At 46.3% G+C, this 15,715-nt stretch overlaps 1 protein-coding gene across 1 annotated transcript in view; it reads right to left on the bottom strand.

Annotated features, from left to right (window-relative positions):
• olf413 (DBH like monooxygenase olf413) overlaps positions 1–15,715 on the bottom strand; it is a 301,895-nt gene that overhangs the window by 145,929 nt on the left and 140,251 nt on the right. The window contains exon 2 of the mRNA XM_076526364.1: positions 1,458–1,744. Within this exon, the coding sequence (XP_076382479.1) occupies positions 1,458–1,715 (258 nt within the window). The 5' untranslated portion in view covers positions 1,716–1,744. The remainder of the gene's footprint in view (positions 1–1,457; positions 1,745–15,715) is intronic.

The following is a 15,715-nucleotide window of genomic DNA, read 5'->3' as shown; positions in this document are numbered from 1 at the left end:
AAAAAATCCGGAAACATAGCAACGCCGATGTTACGTTCGCTCTTACGTCTTCAGATCCCGCGTTGCTTTATTTTCCGTATCTAGCCGCAGTCGAGAAAATTTAAAGCGCGTACAGAAGACTTATCGAACCGGTTTCGAGCGACATCCGCCGCGATTTCAGAGACCGGTCGAGAGCGTTGTCAAACCGTTGAATCGAGGAGCCAAGATATTTTAAACGCTCGCGGATCTCCGCCGCGACACTTCGAATCGAGGACAGACGCATTTCTATTCCCCTTCCCCGGACTCTTCCCGGTCGAATGTTATCCGTTCCGTAGCAGCCGGACCAGAAAAGCGATACATCATGCACGGCGACTGAAAATCGTCCGAGATAATCGTCCGCGAGAAATAAAACGGCCGAGTGTCGTACAAAATGACGAGCACGCGTAATGACAGGCCGCTGGCTTTCGTTGGCAAGATTGATAACTATCCGATCCACCGATCGAAACGAGAAACCCATTACTTATCTCCGAAAGGACTATCATTATGCTTGTACCCGCACCCCCTCCACCGTGGCCCTGCCCATCGGAGCGGCGCTCGACGACGTTCGACGCATCGGATCGGTAGCATAAGAGTAATTAGTTGAAATGATTCCACGTCGGGCCCTGGGAAATGAATATAATCCGGCGACGGGCGACCGCCGATGCAAGTAATCGTCTCGGCGGTCGATCATTTTCAATTCCCCGACTATAATTGAGCAAATTTTTGCCAGCCGCGACATCCGCGGCCATGGGCGACGCGCTCTGGCCACTGGAAACCCGTTTATCCAGGCCAAAAGTGAATTTTTGGAAGATCGTATTTCGGAAAAACAATGTAATTTGATTATGATCGCAGCATCAACGAATAGCTGAGATCCGCGCGATTCAAATGAGCCCAAACACGACGGAAATCGGACCGCGAAGCGCTTCTTACCATATACCGAGTGATCGCAATAACCTGATCACTTTGAACGTTTTCGCGATTGCAATAGATCAATGTTCGCACATATTTGATCCGTAATTACTCGCCAAGAAATATCTAACTTCGATATTTTTACAGGACGTCGATGCAAGCAAAATATTCGAAATGATCAAATTATTCTGTTCACCCTGTACATCGCGGTCACCTCGAATCGATCCGATTTGCATCGTGTTTGGACTCGTTTTAATCGGCGGAATCTCAGCTATTCATTGACACTGTAATTGCAGCGGTAAGACGACGGTTGATCGAAATAAAATTTCGTTAATTGCTCTTAATTTCCTCGTTCGACGTTGTTCGCGATAAAATCGGAAAAGGTCAGAACGGTCGCTGCGCGACAACTGCAGACCGGCGATTAACTTTCCAGCGAGAATCTGGAACGTTTCCGTAAGGCGAAAGGAGCTGCACGATCCCAGAAACGTGAAAGAACTCCGCCGGGGCGGGTCGTCCTCGGGGACACTTACCTGGAGATGGAGCTGTCCGTTATTGTCCACCCATCCGATGACCATGTCCGCTCGGACCTTGTCGCCGTCCTTGGAGAAACCGAAGCCCATGTAGCCGAGGGTTTTCACTTGGATCTCGAACATGATATCGTTCTCGCCGGGCGTCCACAGGACCAGGAACTTGTCGTCTAGGGCGGCGCTGTGTTTCCAATCGACGGACACCACGCCGCTGATCAGCGCAAAGACGGGCAGGAAACACGACGCGATTACGGTCTTCATCTTTGCCGACCGATAACGCCTCAAAACATCTGCAACGAAGAGACCGTAATACGTCAGCGATTAATCGGTATAAGAGAATAAAAATCGGTACGGAATAAAAAAACGAATAAAATAGCCTGGGAATTGGAGAACCAAATAAGCGAAACGGTAGCCATTGCTAAATCGATTAACGAAAGTTGTTCGGAGCGTTCTCCGATATAGGTCATCGCAGTCGCACGATTATGGTTGCCAGAAAAATAAGCTAGATTTTAAGCTAGGAGAGTGACTACTGAGTGCAAAGATCACGTGACACGACAGACGTATGGGAATCACCGAACGCCGCCGCGTCACTCGGCCTACCACCACTCTTTCCGCTTGAAATCTAGCTTATTTTTCTGGCAACCGTACTTAAAGTAGATAAACGTATACATACGGTAGGATAGAGATCAGACATTTTTGTTGAGATTACTTTGCTCTCAAGTGATTTAAAATATACGCAAAATCTTTGATGGTTTAGGTTATTGTTGCACTATTATAAAGTGTACGGAGAACTTTTTAACTCGATTCGACGATTCCGAATTATACTCCGAAAGAAAATACAACACCCTGAAATTTTCTCGCAAAACTATTCAAGAACGAAAATCTTTTTTCATCGATTTCGTCGTTCCAGACTGAAACACGAAAGGAAAGAATCTACTTTTCACACGGATCGTAGTCTGCTTTCCGAAGCGCGTTCGGCACGATGCTCGCCAATTTGCAGGCCGTGGATCGGCGAGCGGCTTCCGCAACGACCCTAACGCGGCAATTACAAGCACTTAGGATCCTTACGCGGCGGAACGGTTCCCGTTAGCGCGGCGACCATTTTTTTTCCCCGCCGGTTCGCGCGGCGTTTCGCGAAGAAAATAGAGGAGACCCGGCGCATCGATGACGCCCGACCGAACAGGGCGCCGGCGAAACTCTTGTTTCCGCGCCGGCAACGGGTCGTTAGGCATCTATTTAGAAGTTTTACGCGGCCATAGACGGCGCGGCGATATTTCCCTTCAATATTTCAACAACGTTCGCCGGCCATTAGCCGCGCGGTTGCCGATTCGCGGACTGGGTCCGCCTAGCCCCCGTTGCGGTGTTGCCACGTCTGTCGTCTTTTCCGTGCATTCGCGGACGTTTAACTTTGCCTACGGACTTCTGGCAGCGATCGCGAGAAATTCCAGCCGTAGATGCGACGTTGCCGAGACTGGCATTCGTTGCGGCGTTGCCACGTCTCCCGTCTTTTCCATGGATCCGCGGACTTTTACCGACTTCTGGGGGCGCGAGCGAATGTAGGGACATCTCCGGAGGCGATCTCGATAAATTCGAGCCATAGATGCGATGTTGCCACGTGTTCCGGCTTGTCGGTGGATCCGCGGACGTTTACCGACTTTTGGTGGCGCGAACGGATGCAGCGACATCTCTGGCGGCGGTTGCGAGGAATTCCAGCCATAGATGCGACGTTGCCGAGACTGGCCCCCGTCGCGGCGTTGCCACGTCTGCTGCTTTTTCTGTGGATTCACGGACATTTACCGACTTCTGGAGGCGCGAGCGAATGCAGGGACATCTCCGGAGACGATCTCGAAAAATTCCAGCCATAGATGCAACGTTGCCAAGACTGGTCGAAGGATGCTTTTCGCTTCCATCGCGGATAGTCCGGACTCGTGATCGAGTGATTTACGCATCCAGCGCCGCAGATTCGAAGCTCTGAGTATTTTTTGCAGACTTGTGAATAGAGGAGGTGGCAACACTGGCCCCCGGAACTCAAAGGGCCCCGATTCCGCGCTGAACAATTGCATAGCCCGAGACCGGTTGTCGCCCGTTGGCCCAGTTGGTCTTTTCCGTCGCCGACGAGCACCGACGGACGCGCACACCCACGGTATTTTCTCTCGTTTGCCGCGTAAAATCGTATTAACCTCTTTATCGTCCCCCGCGCTGGTCGCCCCAGTTGTCGTGCGATGTAGGGAGAGAGTTGGTTGACGAACGGGGGGATGGGAACAGGGAGAACCGAGTGCGAGCGAGCGAGCGAGCCCCGGTAAATTAAGTCACGGGCCGAAAATTCCTATCTGCCTCCGTTAATCCGACGAATCCGGACACGGTCCGACTGATTTATTTCACCGACTGCGTCTCCACGCGATTATAAAGCGATAGCTTCAACGTGATTCAACTATTATATTCGGTTAGCCGAACGAGATTCCCGGTAATAAAGCGGAGCTTAATCGCATTACAAGTTCCGGGTATCGCGCGATATCCACCTTTGTCCACGGTATCGTAGCCGCGGTGCAAGTGTTTTTGCTTCTGCCGGGGCTCCTCTATGTTCAGGATTTACGGGAAGCCTGTTTTTCGAGACTGAAGTGATTTTTTAGCAGGATTTTTTGAGTACAGTGATTTTACGAAAAAGATGTGTTTGGAGGTCGGAAACGAAAGCTGCGGATCCGAGAATACTGAGTCGCGATTCGGGGCAATTCGGAGGCCACGTGATATGATTCGAAGGCAATTTGGCAATTCAGGGGTCACGTGACACGATTCGAAGGTAACTTGGCAATTCGGGGGTCACGTAACACTATTCGAAGGCAATTCGGAGGCCACGTGACACTATTCGGAGACAATTCGTGGGCCACTTGACACGATTCGAAGGCAATTTGGCAATTCGGAGGCCACGTGACATGATTTGAAGGCAATTCTCAGGCCACGTGACACTATTCGAAGGCAATTTAAAGGCAATTCAGAGGTCACGTGACACTATTCGGAGGCAATTTGAAAACCACGTGATACGATTCAAAAGCAATTCAGAGGCCACGTGACACTATACAAAGGCAATTCGGAGGCAATTCAGAGACTACATAACACGATTCGAAGGCAAACAGAACATTTCGTAATATCTGCCGAAAATTCGCGTCGCGCCGCGACGTAGCAATAAATTACATAGGCGTAGTACTGACACAGGGAAATTCCCAGCAACCCAAAATTTGGCATTTCAGGGAGAAATTACTGTATTGAAATGGAGAGAACAGAATCTTGTGACTTTAATATCCGATTATCCTTAATGCTGTTATCTGGTACGAGTCTTTCTCAGCGATCTTTAAGGTAGCATCTGCTAGGTTGGAGGCTGCTGCTATTCTCGCTAAAATACTGAAGAATCCTCTAGCAGGTTTCTTCTCTTCTTCTTCTTCTTCTTCTACTAGGGTCTGCTAGATATTGAAGATGTCCTCTTCAGCGAAAACAGCTAGATACCAAATCCTCTACTAAAACATGCTTCCCAAAGTACCAAGGAGTCTTCTTGGTACTCTCAGGGTTTGCTAGGTTCCCAACAACTCCACCCCCTCCCCTCCACTGTTCCCTAAAACACTGACCCACACCGAGCAACTCGGCAAGCCGAGCTTTTAACACTTCGGTTCGTTCCCTGCGTCGACATAAAATTGTGTCGGTCGCGAGCATCATCCGGCAACGACATCCAGAACAGCAACTTGCATTTCGATAATGCAGTTCCCGTGTAATTCGAATCGATCACCGGAGGCACACGCGCGCGCGCGAAGACAAGTTTGGTTTTCTAAACGGGAGCGTGTCTTATCTGAGGGGAAAGAACAGCGGATAGCTGTTATCGGGAATAAACCCCGGCCGCGCGCCGCGTGTTTCGATTCACTCTCAGGCGGGTAGCGGAGAGGGAGGGAGGAGGGGGGGAGCGGGCGGCTTTAATCACACGGCACGATCAATGAGGAAGTCGACGCCGGTCGGCGCCGGGGGCCAATCAAATGAGCCGACGGACGTTTTAATTGTCGCCTTTAATTCGGGATTCCAGGTCAGGCGAACGCCGGCGTGTAGGCGTTGCGATTCCCCCCGCCTCGCCCCCCCCCGTCCTGCCCTCCGCAGAGGACTGCAATTTCGGATCGCGGCGCCCGTGAAACGGTCCAACGGATTTCTAATTAGAACCTCGTAATTCGCAATTACCTCTTTCCGAAGGTACACCGGGGTGCGGGGGAGGGGTGGGGGCACAAAAGAATCTTAATCAAAAGAAGAAGCCCCGGCTAATCACTGTCCCGTTGCAACACGCTTGGCCGTCGTGTCCGTCGAAGACGCGGCGGCTCTGCGCCGCGACGTGCACCGCGACACGTCGATCGATCTCTGCTCAGAAAACTCGCTCGTTTCTGGTAACAGTAATTAAAGCCCCGCCGATGCTCGCCCGGTAATCTCGGTGGGGAGGGGGGGGGGATGGGGACAAAGCGATACCGATCGTGTCATTAGCCGCGTTCGATTCAGCGTTCGCTAACAATGATCGACGTCGACCTTAATTTCTGATCGGGAGCGCGCGCGCGCGCGCGCGGCACGGCGATTCGATTATCAAAGACGACGTAACCGACGACCCTGTGTGCGATCTTGTAGGTCGGTACGAGGCGGCGCTGATCTGTTTTATTTTGTTTGCCAACGGTGTATAATTTGGTTCTGGATGCAGTAACTTGTCCAGAATTGCGCCATTCGGCGATTGGAAACGAAAACGGGTGATTTGGGGTGACGGGGGATGATTGGTCGAGTCTTGTGACTCGTTTTTATTGTTGTTGGGTAGTGTATGATGATAAGGATTTATTGAATCGATAATGTGATCAATAATGTATATATATATTGACTCAATAATATTGTCAATAATATATTGAATCAGTAATATACTGAATCAATGATATAGTCAATAATATAATAAATAATATAACCACTAATATATTGAATCAATAATATAATGAACAATATACTAAATCACTAATATACTGAATCAATAATATAATCACTAATATATTGAATCAATCATATAGTCACTAATATATTGAATCAATAATATAATCACTAATATATATATAATATACTGAATCGATAATATAGTCAATCATATACTAAATCACTAATATACAGAATCAATAATATAATCACTAATATATTGAATCAATATATAATATACTGAATCAACACAATGTATTAAATCAATAATATATTGAATCAATAATATACTGAATCAATATATAATATATTGAATCGATAATATACTGAATCAATAATATAGTCAATAATATACTGAATCAATAATATAATCACTAATATATTGAATCAATAATATACTGAATCATTAATATATTGAATCAATAATATACTGAATCAATATAATATATTGAATCAATAATATAATGAATCAATATAATATATTGAATCAATATACTGATAAATAATATATTGAATACGCGGACACGCGTCGCGGCGGCTGTCGCTGATTCACAACATTTTGCGGAATAGGAATCCTGACGAGTCTTCCAACACGGTCGCTGCCTCGCGTGATTTACCTCCGCTACCACAATCTAAAACGTGACCTAATCGCCTGTCAACCTGGATTGTTGAAGCTATGGACAAGGTAGTTCATAGAAAAATAATGAAAAAATAATGGAAATAATGGAAAGAATAACTCGAATAATTTAACGAGTTTCAACTGTTTTTCGAACGGATTTCGAACGGATGTCTTCGGATTTCAGCGGATTTCGAGATTCGAGACCGGGGTCTCGGCAGCGGCGAGCGGACGACCGGCGAAGAAGAATAACGTAATTAACGTCGCGGCCGAACGAACACGCGCGGAACCGGATAAAATTGCGTGGCGGCCGTTAGGCAACGGCGGGAGCGGGAGCGGGGGGTTTAAACGAGAAGGAAGAGAGAGAGAGAGAGAGAGAGAAAAAAACAGCTGGAAAAAAGTGCAGCGATGCGTCGTTTATATTGCGTCCGCGGCAATCAAGCAAGACGCAGGTCCGGATTCGAGGGCGAAGCGGGCAAAGTCAATTTACAACCGCGGAATGAGCGTTGCCGTGACCGGGAATCTGCGCATCGCCGGGTAGAAACGGAAACAAAAGGAGGAGCAAAAACGGGGCGCGCGCGCCGCGCTGAGAATGGAAAGCAGAAATAGATGGACGGTCGCCGTACGAGTCGGTAAACACGGGGAAAAGCTTGATCAAAGGCCGCGGAGGGAAGGACTGCGAAGCACCGATGGAAAATTCAATGACTGCGACGACGATTCGCGAAATCCTTACGCTTATGCATTTGGTTTCGCGGGTAAAAAATCGATGCCTTTCTCTCCAGCACTTCACCACGTGTGGAGGAAGGGGGGAGGTGGGGATAAATGTACTATTACGAACAGCGGTTGAACAGCGCCTACGAGAAGATCGATTTTTGGGAGATTCGACCAGGTTTTCGGGATTCGAGATCGTGACGCGCAGTGCGGAGGTGGTGGGGCCGAAAAAACAGATGGAGCACCGTGCTCCGAAATCTCTTTTGTCCCTGGAGTAGGCAAACATCCGTCGGGCAAATCAGCAGGACGCGAGCTGTTAAGGGAACTGTCAATTCGGACGCAATCGAACCGATTAATAGTAGCGATCGCGCGACGCTTGATCGAACCCGATGCAAATCGAAGGGCAGGGGGAGCGGGGGCGCAGTTACCAAGTGTCGGACGAGTGTGGCCACGCTCTGGCCATTCAACTATTCGTTTCGCGCCACTGGGAAAGCGGGAATTAAGCGCTTCACAGAGATCATCGATTGGTCGGATGCGAGGGCTGACTCTCGCACGCTCTCTCGCGCTTTCTCTCGCGCGCTCTCTCTCTCTCTCTCTCTCTCTCGCTCTCTCTCGAGCTTTCGCTCTCTCACTGTCTCGTTCTCTCTTGCTCTCTCTTGTTCTCTCTCACTCTCTCTTGCTCTTTCTCGCTCTTTCTCGCTCTCCGTAGCGCTCTCTCTCTCTCGAGCTTTCTCTCTCTCTCGCACTCTCTCTCGCTCTCTCTCTCGCTCTCTCTCGCGCTCTCTCTCTCTCGTGCGCGTTCTCTCTCGCTCTCTCTCACGCTCTCTCTCTCTCGCGCGTTCTCTCTCGCTCTCTTGCACTCTAATTGTCGCTCTCTTCCCTCTGTCTCTCTCTCGCTCCCTCTCCCTCTCTTTCTCTCCCCCTCTCGTTCGCTCTCTCCGAATTGCTCGGTGTTTCCCGGCCTCCGAAACGCGGCCACGCACGCGGGACCGGTTTAGCCACGTGCTCCATGCAATTTCGAGGGTCGCGAAACAACCACAGATCCGCGAGCGATCGTTTTAATTAACGGTAACAATGGTATAAACGCGTCCTCTGCGCCGCGTTACCCCATCGAACCGTAAAATTTTTTACGAGGAAATCCCCCCGACCCATTCGAAGCGCGGTCCATCGATCAGGGATGCTTCTCTGCGCGAAATCAAATTGTCTTCCAGCGGTTCATTGGGACTGCAATTAACTTCGGAGTCGTTTGATTGCTCGTCAGTTTTTATATGAAGTTTTTATATATACCCGATATCGGTGGATCAATTTTTAAACTTCGTTCTGTACGATTTTGATGAGAAAACTGTCGAAGAAAATTGTTCCAGAGAATTATTTTTCTTATTAATTATTTATTATTATTATTATTATTGTTATTATTATTATTAATAATGAAACGGACACTGGACGCAGCCTCGAATTGAATAATACATCGTCGAATCACGAGCGTAAAAAACGCTCGCGCGGTAATGAAACGATCTTCGACAATTGGCCGGCCAATTTGTGCGAATTAATTTGAAACGATCCAGATGCAATTAGCGCAGTTCGTACACTGTTACTCCGCATCGTCAAAATTCGAAATCCGAAAGAGAATCGATAGTGAACTTGAATGATCGATTAAACTTTGCGCCTGTCGAACGACGAACATTGCACCTAAAATGACGTCGAGGTTAATTAGATTCGACGCGCGAGATATCATCGTAGGAGGATCCACATCACTTTTACGTTGCGAGAGCAAAATAATGCAGAACCAACATAACCATTTTCTATGCAGATTATTACTTCGTGAAGTGGCCTCTTGTTTATTGGACGATGAATGGATGGATTCTTTATATTCTCTTGAAGTTAATCTCGCGCACGAATATATATTATTATAAATTATTATAAGAAGATACGCGCGATGCAGTGACTTTCTCGAATTTTGTCCGGCGCCTTCTTCGCGCCGCTGCCGAGCACAATAACGTTTCAGGTACGAACGGCGTCGCGTGAAGTCGAGGTAAATAATAATGGAATACGAATTCCCGAGGCCGGTGAACAGTTTTTCATGCTTCGAGAACTCGGTCAAGCGATGCCGAGTAATTTGCGACGGTTATACAGGTGCTTCCGAGGCGTAGCCATTTCTGACGCTGCGGCTGCGGCCCGCGGAAGCTTCGACTCGAAAGACCGGAAACCCTCGAATAAGGTCGTACAAATAGCTGAAGTTCGACCGGCAATCAAACTACCCCGCGGGAACTCCGGAGTTTCGAGCATACGTCAGACAGTTTCGCGCGCGTCCGATTCTTGATAACCCCGTTCGCTTTTTTCTCTTTCGCGTGGATCGAGACGTTTGTTCCATCTGCGGTTCCGCTGTCGGAACGTCCGCGTGGGGAAATAATTTTCTGAAGCTTAACGAGTTAGCTGTGTTCGACGAGTATACTCGTCGTGGGGAAGTTGCAGTTTTTTTGTGTCGGGACGAGTATACTCGTCTTGCGTGAAAAGTAGTGGTTGTTCGATATTTAATTAGATGACTGTGTTTGACGAGTATACTCGTCACGGGGAAGTGACAATATTTTGTGTCGCGACGGGTGTATTCGTCATAGAGAAGTTTTTTGTGTCACGACGAATATACTCGTCATGGAGAAGTGAGACTATTTTGTGTTAGGACGAATATACTCGTCGCGAAGTAGTGGCATCATTTTGTATGATGACGAGTATACTCGTTCTGCGCAAAAAGTAACGACCATTGGCTATTTAACTAATTAATTGTGTTCGACAAGTATACTCGTCACGACGAGTATACTCGTGACGGAGAAGTGGCAATATTTTTTATCACGACGAGTATATTCGTCACGACATAGTGACAGTATTTTATATCACGACAAGTATACTCGTCACGAATAAATGATAGTATTTTATATCACGACGAGTATACTCGTCACGAATAAATGGCAGCATTTTACGTCACGACGAGTATACTCGTTCTGCGCAAACCACTCGCTATTTAACCAGTTAATTGTGTTCGACGAGTATACTCGTCACGAAGAAGCGGAACTATTTTGTGCCACGACGAGTATACTCGTCGCATTCCTAACGTCAGATTATGCATTTAAACTGCACTTAACCTTGACTGTTTCGATCGAAATGAGTCACCCGGTACATCAACCAAAACTGTTCCTCAGAAATCATCGCATTGAAAGTAGATTCCGCTCGATCAATGAACGCGTTTCTCTTAGAAAACACAGCTCGATCAAGAACTTCCGCAACAATGGAATAACGAAGACGTGTTGTTAAACGTTCGACGCGAATCGGATTGCCGATTTGAAACAACGACAGGGGAGTCGTTCTAACGAGAGAAGAAGCACGATTACATCAGTTTCCGCAAAGTATATCAGTTGCCAGTCGTCGGCGCGGCGGCGGAACAAGGATCGCCGCGTCGGCTCCCGGCGCTAATTAATAATGTAACATCGGGGAAAGTATCGGGAAGCGTGGAAAATATGCCGTGCTCTCGCAGCGTTCAGCAAAGAGGTATTCGTCGACTGGAAAGCCGATAAGAGGATTCGCGGATCGGGTCGGGTCCTGCCGCGGCGGCGGGAGCCGTTGCCCTAAGCAGGGGTCGGCGCGCGCGCGAGCACGCTCGCGCTCGCGACCCACTTTCCCGGCAGTTTTCCATCTTAAAAATGACCGGAGCGTATAACTTCGCCGCGAGAATCGCGGTATTCATAATGCACCGAGTGTAAAGTTGGCTCGCCGGCGAACGGCTTGCCGCGGAGGAGTCGCGATGCTGCTTTACCCGGCAGCGGACACCGAAAGAAAGCCCGGGGAGAGACGAGGGCGACGCGCGAAAAGATAAACTTTAAAAGTTCACCGTGAACTCGGGGAAAAGGAGACGGGCCGTGGAGAGAGAGAGAGAGAGAGAGAGAGAGAGAGAGAGAGAGAGAGAGAGAATTCGGTAGAAGCGAGGAGGCGCGGAGGCGTAGTCGCAGCGACGAGTAAGATGCGCGAGGAGATTCGGGGCGAGCACGACGCAAGGTTTTGACAGTCGATGTCGCGTCGTATATTATATATATTATATATTATTATATATTATATTATATATTAATATATTATTGTATATATTATATTAATTTATTATATTATATAACATCATATTATGTGTCGCATATCGTATATTATATCCCTTTGCACTCGAGTGGTGACTCTGAGGCACCGATGTAATTGTTACACCGCGTTCCAAGATCACTTTTATATTAAGAAAGTTCAGACTGAAAAAATTGTTAAGAGCGTAACTGTTACACGAGTCGCCGGAAGACTCAATTTCATACGCATAAAATGCACTTTGTCACATAAAATGGAAATACTGTGAGTCCGAAATATTATTTTAGATTTACAGTTAAAATGGCTTCAAGTACAAAGGGATATTATATATTGTATATTATATATTGTATATTGTATATTGCATATTGTATATTGTATATTGCCGTTTCTCCTGAACAATCTGTGCCGCAATTATGGATTCTTTACTATGTTTCGATGCGAAAGAATTGTCTAATTAAAAAAGAACAGACGAGAAATAAACAGAACAAAGAGAGAGAGAGAGAGAGAGAGAGAGAGAGAGAGAAAGGAAAAGTTTGATAAAGAGAGGGTAGATCTCGGCGGAGCGATTCCGTTGCGTGTCCACTCGAGCTGCCCTCGTCGCTTAAAGTCCTCCCTCCTGCCCACCTCCCACCCCTGGGGCCTCGGCGTGGCTCGAGATCGCCGCGTGTGATTTCGATTTCGCCGCTTTCGCCGAGCACTTCGCGATTTATTTAACTTGAAGAGGAGTTTAGCGGCGAAGTGGTGGTGGCCACCGGGACACGTCGAGCACAGTGGCGTAGGGGGGGGGGGTTAGAGGGGGCTGTTTCGAAAGGGGGTGAGAGAGGCTGCGGAGAATGGCTGGTTTTGCGGGCCGCTAAAGGGGAGAATAGATGCGCGGCGGTGCGCCGATGGAAAAGCCGGCGGGCTGGCAGGGTTGCAGGGTTGCAGGGTTGCGGGCTGCAGGGTGGCCAGGCCCCTCTGACGTTCAGGGGCGTCGATGCATCGGGGGTACGTTCCAGGTTGGTGCCGCTGGCGCTGAACGCAATTTGAGAGCAATCGACTGAACGACACGCCGCAAATCAAACCCGTCCGTGGTAGCAGTGTGTTGGCTAGGCTCACCTCCGCCGACTGCGACACCCCTCGGCCCGCCCGCCCCTCGCCGAGCTGCGCTCAACGTGTCACCTTTCACCCTTCTCTTCCGCGCGACACCTTTCGCCGTCTCTGTCTCTCGCGTTTTGAACGAACGATCGTCCCGCTCATGGGACGATGGGACATTCCGTGGGTCCTCTATGGGACGTGTTGATACCCGTGGGCCCGATCGGGCCTCTCGGTTTCTCGTTTGGGCCCGAAACGTTCTTTGGAAACGTTCTTTGGCAGACGCTGCGAAAATCTCGCGATTTTGTACGGCAAATTTGGGGTGATTTTACGGTGCGCTCTAGTGGGCGTTTCTCGATGTGAAATAGCTTAAATTGAAGCGCAGGGTGTATATTTTAAGATAGGGTTGATTGCGTTGGAAAAAGATTGCGAAATAATTGATGTGTTATAATAATAAAAGATGTGTTATTTGGTTTACAGGGGGATGTTTGGGGCGATATTAAATGGAACTTTTTAATTGACGTTATAGTTGCGTTGTTCTAGGAGTTTTTAAATGCAAGTTAACTTAAATTAAAGCTGAGAGTCTATACTTTAAGACAGGATATGTGAGTTTGAAAAATGATTGCGGCATCACTTCGGAATTATAGGAAGAACCTGGCCTTGAATTTAGTGTTAAGTCACTGGATTTCAAAGGGCAGTTCTAAAGGGAATTTTTAGGCAAATTTTCACTAGCATTCCCGTAGGAGTTTTTCAACGAAACTAGCCCCAAATTAAAGCTGGGAATCTCTGCTACAAAATAGGCTATATAAGTCTGAAAAATGATTGGAGCATCATTTAGTAATAATAGGAAAAATCTGACCTTAAATTTTTCGTTAAATGTCCGGATTTCAAAGGTTAATTCTACAGGCAATTTTTACGCGAATTTTTTCTAGCATTCCCGTAGGAGTTTTTCGACGAAACTAGCCTCAAATTAAAGCTGAAAATCTCTACTTCAAAACAGGCTCTATGAATCTGTATAACGATCGCGGCATCATTTCGCAATAATAGGAGAAACCTCACCTTAAATTTTTCGTTGAATTATCGGATTTGAAATTTCAATTCCAAAGGGAATATTTACACAAATTTTCTCTAACATTCTCGTAGAAGTTTTTCGACGAAACTAGTCTTAAATTAAAGCTGCGAATCTCTACTTCAAAATAGGCTATATAAGTCTGAAAAAAGATTGCAGTATCATTTCGTAATAATAGAAGAAACCTGACCTCAGATTTTCAGTTAAATGACCAGATTTCAAAGGTCAATTCTAAAAGGCATTTTTACGCGAATTTTCCCTAGCATTCCCGCGGGAGTATTTCGCCGAAATCACCCTCGAATTAAAGCTGGGAATCTCTGCTACAATATAGTCTGCGCCACCATTGCAAAGCTATCGTTGGATCGTTTCAGAAAATCGTCGAATCCGTTCCACCCGGCCGGCGGTTTGACGTTTCTCCTTACGGTCGAGCGGTTCGAGTCGCCGCGCGACAGCTGCTCCCGCCGATGCATCGCCTCGCATCCGGCACGCATTACACCGCTGTTACTGTTAATTGAATCGATCGTTTTCAGATTGCCGGTTGGTCTGCCGGCACCGTGAAATCGGCGAAATCACGTCGCGCCCCGCTGCATGCATAAGCGAGGATATCCGGGGGTTGCGCTGACCGGCGTCGTTCCGTCGACGCGACGCGACGAGCGACGGTCGGGGGAGGGTTCGCCGGACTGTGCCGGACACACCGCAATTTCGGTGGATTTGACATCGAATCGGGACACCGGTTAACGAGTGAACTTTTGGAGCTATCCGAGCTCTCCCTTCCGGAACCAGCGGTCGCCAAGACGCTCGCACCATGCCCGGTGATCCTGCTTGTTACGAATCTCTCGTTATCGATCCGATCAATCCGCAAAAAATTTGCTATTTCCGTTGCTCGGTGACCGGTAAAGTCTATTTTAAATTTTCTAAAAAATTCTAATTCTATTCTAAATTTTCTATCAATTGCAAGACGAAATATTTAATTTATAAAAAATTGTAATGAATTATCTGCATTATTTTCGAGATTAATAGAATTTTATATTTAATTTATGTTCCAAAGCCTGATGCAAAAAGAAAAATAATAAATTTTACTTTTGCAAATATTGGTATATTCTATATCAATATATGTATATTTCAATCTTATATAATTTGTTCTCTATATTTTTCTATATTTTTTTCTATATTTTCTATATTCTTCTATATTTCTATTATATTTTCTTTATATTTTCTATATTCTCTATATTTTTTTCTATTTTTTCTCTATATTTTTCTATATTTGTGTTATATTTTCTTTATATTTTCTATATTCTCTGTATTTATTTATATTCTTCCTATATTTTCTATACTTTTTGAATATTTTTCGATATTTTTGTTATATTTTCCATATTCTCTTTATTTTTCTGTATTTTTTTCTATATTTCCTATATTTTTCTATATTTTCGTTATATTTTCTATATTTTTCTATATTTTTCTATATTTTCCTATATTTTCTCTATATTTTCCTATATTTTTTCTATACTTTTTAATATTTTTCTATATTTTCTTTTATATTTTCCTATAATTTTTTTATATTTCCTTATACTTTTCTATATTTTTTCTATATTTCCTATATTTTTTCTGTATTGTCTGTATTTTTCTATATTTTCTATATTTTCTATATGCAATAACACTTAATTCAGGTGAAAAATCTGGAACCGTTTAAACCCATTCGGACCAATCATCCCT

This window comes from Megalopta genalis, chromosome 14 (assembly GCF_051020955.1).
Source record: "Megalopta genalis isolate 19385.01 chromosome 14, iyMegGena1_principal, whole genome shotgun sequence".
NCBI classification, from domain to species: Eukaryota; Metazoa; Arthropoda; class Insecta; order Hymenoptera; family Halictidae; genus Megalopta; species Megalopta genalis.
Note: the sequence above shows the minus strand (reverse complement) of the source record. Positions and strands in the feature narration are given on the sequence as shown.